Source organism: Heliconius melpomene, unplaced genomic scaffold (assembly GCF_056956725.1).
Source record: "Heliconius melpomene rosina isolate 202511_hmr_F unplaced genomic scaffold, ASM5695672v1 ptg000026l, whole genome shotgun sequence".
Taxonomy (NCBI): Eukaryota; Metazoa; Arthropoda; class Insecta; order Lepidoptera; family Nymphalidae; genus Heliconius; species Heliconius melpomene.
The window spans coordinates 313,616-324,841 of record NW_028181862.1 but is presented as its reverse complement, the minus strand read 5'-3'; the positions used below and the strand labels follow the sequence as shown (position 1 = coordinate 324,841).

The following is an 11,226-nucleotide window of genomic DNA, read 5'->3' as shown; positions in this document are numbered from 1 at the left end:
TGGGACCTCGTCTCCACCGGCGGGGACGGTGTGCGTAGCGTGTATGTGTGCGATTGTGTGTGGCCCTACCTACAAATTTAGGGTCGTTCGCTTTAGTGATGGGGTCAGCATCATCGGTTAAGATATCCCGGGGTCGACGGAGATCCCACGGGCGACGTTTGGCGTAATTACACGAGTTTACCACCAGCGGATTCGGATGCGATTCAGCTTTAGTGAAATAACTACTAGAGAGCTTGCGACAGTGCTCTTTTACTGAATCTAATTTGACGTCTCTATGGAGATCGGTGTTACGCATGTACCTCGGGGCACCGGTAGTATTACGCAAGAAACGGTTTTGAATTACTTGTAATCGGCTAAGGTCTGTCTGTGCGAACACAACACAGGCGTAGGCGAAAATGGGTCTGACGCATGCTTTATAGAGTCGGATTTTATTTCTAAGTGAGAGTTTACTTTTAGCACAAATGAGTGGATACAAACAACTTAGGACGTAGGCCGCTTTGCGGCGAACATGAGTAATGTGGGGCTTTAAAGGACAGTTGACTGTCGAGAATGACACCTAAGTATTTGGCCTGTTTGGCCTCGGGAATTATTTTGCCTAAAAGGCGGACATGTGGCAGGTAGTCTGTCCTACGAAGGGGGAAGTAAATGATGTTACTTTTATCGGGATTGACCTCTATGCGCCATTGAAATAGCGTTAATACCACTGACCTATGCGGTCCATGGACTTTTGGAGTCTTTCAGCTATGCAGACTGATACACGGCCGGACGTATAGACGGCGGTGTCGTCTGCGAAAAGGGCTAGGTTTGTACCTGGGGTTTTGGGGATGTCGTGAGTGTACAGATTGTACAGAAGCGGGGATAGTATGGAGCCCTGAGGGACTCCAGCTCTAACTGGCCTACTGGAGGAAAGGGTGCCTTCTACCCTAAAATGGTTAAATTGAAACTGTATTTATATACTAATGATGAGTCCCCAAATAGTATGACATTAAGCGAGCGCCCCTATCCCCATCCATCCCCTCCATTCCACGAACTTTTGGACCTCCCCTCACATTTCTTGACTTTTAAAGATACTTTTTAATCGTACAGGTTATTTCTAGGGAAAAAAATAAAAGATCAAAGGTTAATCAAGAAAGTATATTTAGTTATATATAAAATTAAATATCAAAATACAACTTAAAGTTAAAATAATTTAAGAAAAATAAACGAAGTAAATATTAAAGGTTATTTATAATATAAAAATTGAATAACTAAATGATAAACATTATATGTAGGTACAATAATAGTAGCACAATTAAAAACCAAAATAATACAGAAATTTTAAATCTTAATGTAACTAAGATAAATGTACATAAAGTATAAACTAAACACAAACAATCAAAGTTATTAAAATACAAAAAATTAATTTAAAAATTAATTAAATGATAAATATTGGGGGTAAAAAAATAGATAATAATAATTTTGTATAAATGTATAGGTATATCGAATGCTACAGTTGGCTTGACAAGTAGCTCAGCACAGCTCTCCCCTGTGTATTTGCAGTGGAGGTGGAAGGTGCAGGCCATCATGTGCAGCAGGAAGTCACTTTCTGCGAGGTTGGTGGTGGCAACCTGTCTTCAATGCATGGAGGATGAGCCACGGCCGTTGTGGATATACTGAGGCACCTGTAAATTTTATTGCTTTTTAAGTATTGTTTGTAGGAATGCACTAATTCATAGATTTATTACTTATGGACACGATGGTCAAATTATTTAGAATTATTTTAAGACATTTGCTCAAATTGCAAAGTTTTTTGTTTTATCTCTATATTTAATAAAACAGTAAAAATATTTTGTCTGTACATTTAGTGTTTTTGACTAAAATGGTTAGATTGATACTTAAAAACAGTAATAGAAAGCAAAAATTTATTTTTTTAATTTGTCTGTCTGTCTGTATGGTGACGCTTATCTTCGAAAATACTGAACCGATTTATTTGAAACTATCACCAATTGCTTTATTTCAATTCAAGCTTAAAGCTGTTTCTGAACGAGGAAATGAAATTATTCATTGACATTAACACATTTGACTGTCAGTCAATTCTGTTCACTAAAAGAATAATTATGTAGTTAAAGCGGGCGAAGCCGCGGGCCTGAATAATCATGTAGTTCAAGCGGGCGAAGCCGCGGGCGGGCCGCTAGTAGTGATATAAATTAAGGAATATGAATTGTATGAAATAAGTAAAACCCCGCGATGCAATCGGATTGGTCTTTTGCTGTGTTTTGTACTTGGACGGCTATGGTCGCGGCTTTGTACAGAAACTTTATGACATCAACGTACCGACAGCCAATAAGGCATCTCTGCTCAGCTGCCTTGGAGGACGTCTTCAAGACGCTAGATTGGAACGGACATAGTCATCATGGCGGAAAGTCTGCATGATTTGGACGAAATGCTCAATGGTCTCGGGATGAACTTTGACAAAACGAAAGTTATGTTTAACAGTCATGTGCCCTCGAGACCCGTGGTCGTAAGTGGCGCTACACTTGAGGTTGTGCAAGAATATATATAGCTTGGCCAAACCATCCAACTTGGCCGGCACAACTTCAAGAAGGAAGTGCAAAGAAGAATACGCCTTGGCTGGGCGGCTTTTGGGAAGCTTCGCCACATTTTTGAATCGTCTGTTCCACAGGGCCTGTGTCTTTAATCAGTGCGTCCTACCTGTCATGACCTACGGAGCTGAAACCTGTCACCAGTTTCTCTGGCAGATAGAATCCGCAATGAAGCGATTCACCAGAGAACCAAAGTCACTGACATTGCACGAAGAATCAGCACGCTAAAGTGGAACTGGGCCGGCCATGTCTCCAAACGTACCGACGGTCGAGGGAGCCAATACGTGCTGTGGAGACCGCGCTTAGGCAAGCGTAGTGTAGGACGCCCTGCAGCACGATGGACAGACGGTTTAAAGAAGGTGGTTGGCACCGGATGGATGCGAGAAGCCCAAGACCGGGATGGCTGGCGCTTGAGGAGGGAGGCCTACGTTCAGCAGTGGATGGAGATAGGCTGATGAAAAAAAAAAGAAGTAAAACCCACCTACTAACCACAATTGTTCGTTTCTTTGATGAAGCTCACGTGTATACACATGTTTCATGTCAATCATGTGGTGAAGCGCCAAACTTTGCATTCACATTCATTATCACCAAATCACCGTCACAAACCTGTGATAAATTTTAATGCAATTATTTAAAATCAAGCCACAGCCATATAAAATCAATATTGGACGAGAAACAATTTAAATAAACCTATTTAAATTGTAGTAGTAGTAGACATATACATACCAATTGCACATTTAGTGAGTGATATCCCTTTCTATATATTGTAATAAAGATGTTCGTTTTCTGTTGGCCTCACTAAAGCTATGTGAATGCAATCTCCACTCCTGGCAAAGCAAGTCTTCTATGAAATCTGCAACAGTAAGAAAGTAATAAAACATCAACATAGAATTCCAGATAGCCTTACAAGATAGGTTCACTTTTAAATAGGTTTAGGGACCTACCCTTCTTTTATGAGATCTGTCTTGTTGTGTCTGTGGAAACACTATCCACTTTGCATCCACAATCTGCCGAATGTTACGGCTTACGGTGAGTTGCCAATAATGCGTTGTTATGATCCTGTGGCCTTGTCCTGGCCGTTTTTCTCCACGGCAGGCCCTCAGCGTTAGAGCGGAGGGTGCAATATCCTCGAGCAACCTAATCACTGCAGGCGTACCACAGGGTCATCAGTCACATCTCCCCCCGGCGCTCTAATCACGCTGCACCAACGATGTACCGATCCAACAGGACATAACACTGGCAATCTATGCCTATGATATTACTCTGCTCCCTCAACCCCAACGCCGCCATCAAGCTGCAAGGAGCCCTCGATTTGCTGTCGAAGTGGGTGGCGGAATGGAGGCTCACTATCAACGTGAATGAGACCCAGGCTATATTACAGAGTCATACAGAGTCTGCAGGGCCAGCAGATCCCCTAGAACCTTAACCCGCCACACACCACAGAAAGAGAGCTCTGCCCTGAAGCCGTTCCTCGTGCTGCCCAGAATGGGTAGAGCAGGACGACACCTATTCCTCGTTTTTTTTTCAGAGGATTAGCGAGCCCGCTGTCTAAAGCAGTCGCCTTCAGTACAAGTCAGCAAGCCTACCAAGAAACTCGAAAAGGAAATACACTATATAAAAATAATAAAATTAGAATTTCTGATATCATACCATTACAAATGTTAATTACATCATTATACATAGATTTTGCAATTACAAACACAGATTATATTAATTTAGTGATTACAATTTGGTTGTATTATTTAAAATATTTACCAAAAAAAACAAAATACATATGTAAGCATTCAAATTCATTACAAAAAGTTTTTTCATTATATTCCACATTTCTTAATGTTTTTTTTTTAATTAATATACTCTCATCATTATAAAATATTATAATTATATTGATCAATAACATTATATATTACTTATTACTTTTAAGGTCTTGTAATAATAACAAATGGACACATGTCTGAAAAATAAATAAATAATTATTATTCTTATTATTATATATTAACTATTTTCATTTTAAATACATACATTATATAATTATTTCAGAATGTTACAAACAGAAGTTGTTAAACAGAATAGGTTTAGTAATACCAAGGCGCAATTCTAGAAGCCACAATAAAAATAAGCACACTTTTAAAGTGCGTTTCTGTAGGAGTAACATAGGCAAAGCGGCTCCATTAAATAGAACTCTAAATTATATAACAGTACATTCAAAAAAGCAGGTTTAGATATATTTAAGCAATCTATATCATCTTTCAAAGTAGTTTGAAAGATGATATTATCGATAAACTAGAAATTATTATTTACGTTTAGTAATAGTTAAAATCATTTTAAATTTTTTGTGTTCTGTTACTTTTATAGTACAAGTCTGAAGTGTGTGTAATGTTAGTGTAGAAGGATTTGTATTGTGTTTGTTTTCTTTTATTTTTATTTCACGCATGTCATACAATTAATGTCGTACTCACTTGAGATTGTATTATTGATTGTATTAAATAAAATAAAAAAAAATATTGATTGTATTTAATAGAAAATTAAAAAAATTAAGCAAAATTATTATTATGCAATATGTTAAAAAATTAGAAATAGACCTATTTATTTATTAATTTTAGCTATGTAGTGTATTCGTTAATTTACGCCGAATCTTAATAAAATCTCTCTTAGTATGTCGAAATCTCCCATCTCCAGTTAACGTCTTTTACAATTACAATAATAATTTACAATTTATTGTTAGTTTTAAAACACTTTATTTACCCATTTCCATCCCATTTATAAGATAATTTATCTATTTTACTGTTGTTTGGCATAACTCGAAACGCCATGAACTAATAACTAAAATGAACTGAAGATATTCCATATTTTCATAATGAAATAACTGAAGGAAAATATTATTTACATTTATAGTTTATTTAAGAACATAGCGCCACTGCACACGGCCCCCCCGGATGCTACGTGACCCACTTCCCTAGACTTAATCCACCACTCCGACTCCTGAACAGCTGTTGTGGCCGCTGGTCGCCTAGCTGGGCCTCCTTTGGGGCGACCAAGGGTCTACCCGGCTGGGCTGAACGTCTCCTCAGTACCAGCTCATCCTCCCCTGACGACTACCAGCGGAGGCGCAGGTTTGAACCACGCATTCTTCTTAGGAAGAGGGGCAGGCTCGTATTTAGTAGGAACCGGCTCTTTTTTGTTTGAGGCACGATTTTTGCCTCCGCGCCTAGTGCGAACATCGGAAACGGGAACATCAGCGATGACACTGCCCTATGAGACCCCTCGAATGTGGGGGTTCAACCCTGATGCCGGTGAGCGAACACACCGACCGCAGGTTGAAGATTTCCTTTCCCTCTTTAGTGAGGTCTAGGATTACTAGTACTATATCATATTTCGCTTTGGTGCGAGAATTGTAAAGTCGGTGCGCCTGGCGCACGGGGTAGCCTTTGCTACGGAGATCGTCGAGAACGAGGTCGACTCCGATCTCCTTAGGGACACCTTTTAAGACGACGCGCAATTGGCGCTCGTCCTCCAAGGCATATGAATGATAACCTATCTGGTATTCCCGAAGGAATGTGGTAAACTGTCGGTGTTCCGACGAAGTTTTAACCTGAATTTTAATTCCGACCTGCGTTAAGCGCGCGGTGGAATATTTGAAATTGTGGCTATTAAGCCACTGAGAGACCTTGCCCCATTTGTGCTTTTCTTGCACATAAATGGGCGGCGGAGGTTTAACGCGGGGCGCGTAGGGAGGGGGTACGTCCTCTGCCCGCTCAACCGCGGAGGGGAAAACCGTTGGCGCGTTCGCGCGGGAACGACAGCCTTCAGGCTTATTCGCCTTTTTGGGCGGAGGGGGGGCCTTAGGGGCCTTGGCCTTACGTTTGGCCGAGCGGGATCCGACGGTCTCGAAACCGTCATCGTTGTCGTCCGTATCGGAGGACGGGCAATTGCCCTCCTTCATCTCGACCACAGAACGGATCGGAGGGGTCGCGGGAATGCTCCCTCGACGGGGCGACACCGAGGTCGCAAGGCCCGCCGGAGAACATCGGCTCATCATCGGCACTCGGGCCGGCAGCTGAGGGCTGCATATCGGCATCCAGGCCGACATCGGGTACGCTAGGCGAGCTAGGCGCGTCATTGCGCGTTTGCGCGAACTTGACCACGGCGTTGAACGCCTCGCCGTGGAAGGTCTCTAAATACCTCAGCAGCTCGGAGCTACTGAGGCCGGCCATGCTTTGTCTCTCCCCTCACCTTGCGGCGAGGGACGGAGTGTGTGCTTTAAGACTAACACTATATATAACAAGCAAAATCTACCGTCGGTGAACGGTAGGTGAGTACCTATCTAATAACAACTGTGTATCCACTTACTGAAAAACAATCCGGACGCTGGAAACGAGCGATGCGGGACTCGGCAACCACAGGGCAACGCAGCGCAGCAGGACGCCACGCAGCTCAGCAGTCGCAGGTAGCCCCAGCACAACACTATTATATAATACCACTCAACACGGGGATCGAAATAAATATAACATGAGGGGGCTAGGGGGTGTCCAATTGTGCGACCTCACCGAAGCAAGGCCGAATCGGATCTGTTTCGTTCCCCGAATTGTGTGATAATATATATTAGTGTTGTGCTGCGGCTGCCTGCATCTGCGGAGCTTAGTGGCGCCCTGCTGCGCTGCGTTGTCCTGTGGTTGACGAGTCCCGCATCGCTCGTTTCCTGCGTCCGGATTGTCGGTCAAGTAAGTGAATACATAGATGTTATACCTAGGTACTCACCTACCGTTCACCGACGGTAGATTTTTGTTTGCGAATATAGTGTTAAAACTAACGAACACACCCCGTCCCTCGCCGAAAGGTGAGGGGAGTGACAGCAATGACCGGTCTCAGTAGCTCCGAGCTATTATATATTTAGAGACGTTCCATGGCGAGACGTATAACGCCGTAGTCAGATTCGCGCAGACGAAAAACGATGCGCCAAGCTCGCCAAGCGTGCCCGACGTCGACCCGGATGCCGACGAGTGTAGGATGCAGCCTTCAGCTGCCAGCCCGTGTGCCGTGGACGAGCCGATGCTCTCCGGCGGGCCTAGCGACCCTGTCGCCCTGTCGAGGGAGCAATCCCGCGCCCCCTCTCCAATCCAATCTGTGGAGGAGATGAAGGAAGGCAATTGCCCGTCCTCCAATTCTGATGACGGTTTCGAGACCGTCGTATCTCGTTCGGCCAAACGTAAGGCCAAGGCCCCTAAGGCCCCCCCGCCGCCCAAGAAGGCGAATAAGCCCAAGGGCAAACGATCCCGCACGAACGATGACGCGCCAACGGTTTCCCTCTCCCCTGCCTCCGCCTCAGCGGTAGAGCGGGAAGAGGATGACTCCCCCCGCGCGCCCCGCGTCAAACCGCCGCCGCCCATTTATGTGCAAGAAAAGCACAAATGGGGCAAGGTTTCCCAGTGGCTTAATAGCCACAATATCTCATATTCCATCGTGCGCTTAACGGGGCTTGGAATTAAAATCCAAGTAAAATCTTCGTCGGAACACCGACAATTCACTACATTCCTTCGGGAATATCAGATAGGGTTCCATTCCTACGCTTTAGAGGACGAGCGCCAATTGCGCGTCGTCGTAAAAAGTATCCCGAAGGAGATCGAAGTCGATCTTGTTTTCGACGATCTCCGAAGCAAAGGTTTCCCCGTGCGCCAGGCGCACCGTCTTTACAATTCACGAACTAAAGCGAAATTCGATATCGTTCTAGTTATCCTGGACCTCATCAAAGAGGGAATGAAAATCTTCAACCTGCGGTCGGTGTGTTCGCTCACCGGCATCAGGGTTTAACCCCACATTCGAGGGGTCTCATAGGGCAGTGTCATCGCTGCCAATTATACGGGCATTAAGCCCGCAATTGCTTCGCGAGGCCTAGATGCGTAAAGTGCCTAGACGATCACGCGACCGCGGATTGTCCCCGCAAAATCCCCGACCCCGCTGTGCCCCCTAGTTGTGTGCTATGCGAGACGCAGGGCCATCCTGCGAACTATCGCGGATGTTCCCGTGCGCCTTCCAGACGCACTAGGCGCGGAGGCAAAAATCGTGCCTCAAACAAAAAGGAGCCGGCTCCTACTAAATACGAGCCTGCCCCTCTTCTAAAGGAGAATGCGTGGTTCAAAACCCGCGCCTCCACAGGTCGTCGCCCCCGCTGCGGCACCGGTACAGCCGCCTACTGTTCAGGTAGCGGCGCGGACATTCTTAACTGGATAGCCCACTTCAAAAAATTGAAGGATCTACTGGGCCACGCTCCGAATGCACGCCCACTCGGCAAGGGCATTAGATTCACCCCGGGCTCCGTCAATGAGTACCGGGTAGTACAAAGATATCTCCACGACTTAGAAAAAGACGAGCAATTGTCGTGGTTCTCATACGCCCTCCCTTCTCACTTGAGAAGTGAAATATATTTGTTTATATTATTTTACAACAAACTGTATGTCATCGCAAAAATACTATTTTAACTAATCAATATTCCTAGCGCCATCTATTGAGGACTGGACAGAAACACAATATAATAGTACTATTATTCAGCACAAGGGAGCGTAAATTTCAAACAAAATATTTAGCTGATATCACGTAAAATCGAGTAAGATGGAAGAAATAAAAAATCTATTAAAAGAAATGGAACAAGAAATGAGGCAGCAAAAAATAGAGATGCACAATGTACAAGAAAACATCAAAGAGGCTATTAACAAAAATATTAACGAAAAATTTCCATACCTAGAAACTACAAATGAAATTGTAGTGGTATATCTTAAGTAGGTATGTATATTGTGGCTATGATATTATCTATTGCAGCTAGGACATAAAAGCAATGTAGTTATAATAATAAATTAGTCTATATTCAGCAATCGAGTGTATCATTACAATCCCAAACCGTACATGGCGACCCTGCCAACCGCGCGCCCCGCGCGTCTCCAATCTGAAACCCGCCATATAAGGACTGGAACCCCCATGCAATGTTACTAAGTATCAAGACAAAGAAATTATTAATACGGAAAAAAAAACAAAATGGGGAAAAATCAATCAAAAGAAGAAACGTTAATAATACAGAATGCGGCTGGAGGCAATAACTCTTCGAAAACTGTGGAATTTCATTTAACTATTACAAATATTCTGCTTTCTATTATTGTATTAACCATAATACTGGGCTCTGTATATATTTTATATAGAATTTATATAAAATGTCATCAAAAATTGATATCAAGAGAGATTACTCGTGCCGCCTTAAAAGGGTCGATTATTCGGAAAAATAATGCATCTGGTGTCGAGCAACGAAGTGTCCAGAATGTGTAGTGCGAGTGAAAAAAAAAGTTGAAGAAAAAATATAGTATAGTTTATTCTATGTTTTAAATAAAATGAATAGTAATTATTACGACTATGGAAATGTTATATGCATATAAGGTGGATTAAGTAATAAGGTATGGTCCTTGTTTTAGAGTCTTTATATACAGAAATAAATGATATTAGAGTGTATTTAATTAAATTAGGACAAAAAAAACAGCATGGTATTATTTTAAAAAATAAAATAATTGAAGCTAGTTATATTTATGAGCGATATAATCTTGGCTTACAGATTTTGAGGTTGACGTAAAAAAGGGAAATATACTGTCAAGTGATATTATAATTGTGAAAGATATATGTAAAAGATTTTTAGCTTTGTATAACGAGGTTTTATATTTATGTAACTGCGAAGAGAGTGAAAGTAAAATAACCATGGAGACCTGTTATGAATAACGAGGAGTCAAATACTAAACAATTAATAGACAATATAGAATATTACGGCTCTGTATTAAAATGTGATAATTGTAAAAATAATTTAATTAATTTTATTTTAAAATGTAGATTGTCACAGGCAGCTAAATTAAACCTTCATACAAAATATGATAATATTACTCAATTAATTTCGGATATGAGAAAAGAATTATTACCCAAAAAGGCAGCCACCGCTATACAAAATAAATTATAAAAAATTAAACAACATGATTTATTTATTTCAGACTATGGAAAAGAAATGTCTGAATTATTTGTAGACCTTACAATTTCACAAGCCCATGATAATTCCGATTGTTTTAAGATTTTGAAACCCATTAATGAAAAATACGCGATTAAGCAGTTTGCAGATGGCTTACGAAATCGCAGGTTGGGCACAATAATTTCAGGAAGAAATTATAATTCTTTAAAAGACGCCATACAAGCAGCGCAAGATGAGGATACGAGTTCATCGGCACCTGGAGAAATTCTAGGTATGTATAAAAATATTTTTTTATAACAGAGGCCACCATTATAAATATAGAGGCACACGTGGAGGCAATATGACGAATCTCTCTACGAATCGCAATGATATTCCTCATGTTCCTTACGAGACAAATCAGCAGCGCAAATACACGTCAGGATTTTACTCGAGGCCAAGGAATGCGAAGACGAAATTCCAGAGGTAAGCATAATAATTTTTATAACAATAGAAAACAAGGGATAAGCAAAAAAGATAATATTCATGTTATAACTGAATCGGAAAAAGAAAGTGAAAATTCGGAAAATTTAAAATTTTTTTGAGGCCTACAATAAATATTCAATTTTAGCTAGTGACAGTAATTGTTTTCTTCAAATATATTCTTTATGTTATAATAAG

At 41.7% G+C, this 11,226-nt stretch overlaps 1 protein-coding gene across 3 annotated transcripts; it reads right to left on the bottom strand.

Annotated features, from left to right (window-relative positions):
• Window positions 1-1,120: 1,120 nt before the first annotated feature.
• On the bottom strand, window positions 1,121-6,664 carry LOC146526556 (uncharacterized). Of its 3 annotated transcripts, none has more exons than XR_014879391.1 (4): window positions 3,527-5,337; window positions 3,309-3,435; window positions 3,064-3,188; window positions 1,121-1,661 (listed from the first exon to the last, which is right to left on the bottom strand). XR_014879391.1 is itself a non-coding variant. In XM_085207010.1 (3 exons), exon 1 carries the CDS (start codon window positions 6,655-6,657, stop codon window positions 5,815-5,817), a length of 843 nt encoding a protein of 280 aa, XP_085063136.1. In that variant the 5' UTR covers window positions 6,658-6,664; the 3' UTR covers window positions 1,121-1,661; window positions 3,309-3,435; window positions 3,527-5,814. The 3 variants fall into 3 exon arrangements, 1 of the variants encoding a protein (XP_085063136.1); XR_014879392.1 differs by having other exon boundaries at window positions 1,456-1,661; window positions 3,072-3,188; window positions 3,527-5,328; XM_085207010.1 differs by lacking the exon at window positions 3,064-3,188 and having other exon boundaries at window positions 3,527-6,664.
• Between the last annotated feature and the right edge of the window lie 4,562 nt (window positions 6,665-11,226).

Coding starts and splice junctions, on each gene's coding strand:
- LOC146526556 (XM_085207010.1), bottom strand. CDS start 6,657: ATGCCGATATGCAGCCCTCAGCTGCCGGCCCGAGTGCCGATGATGAGC.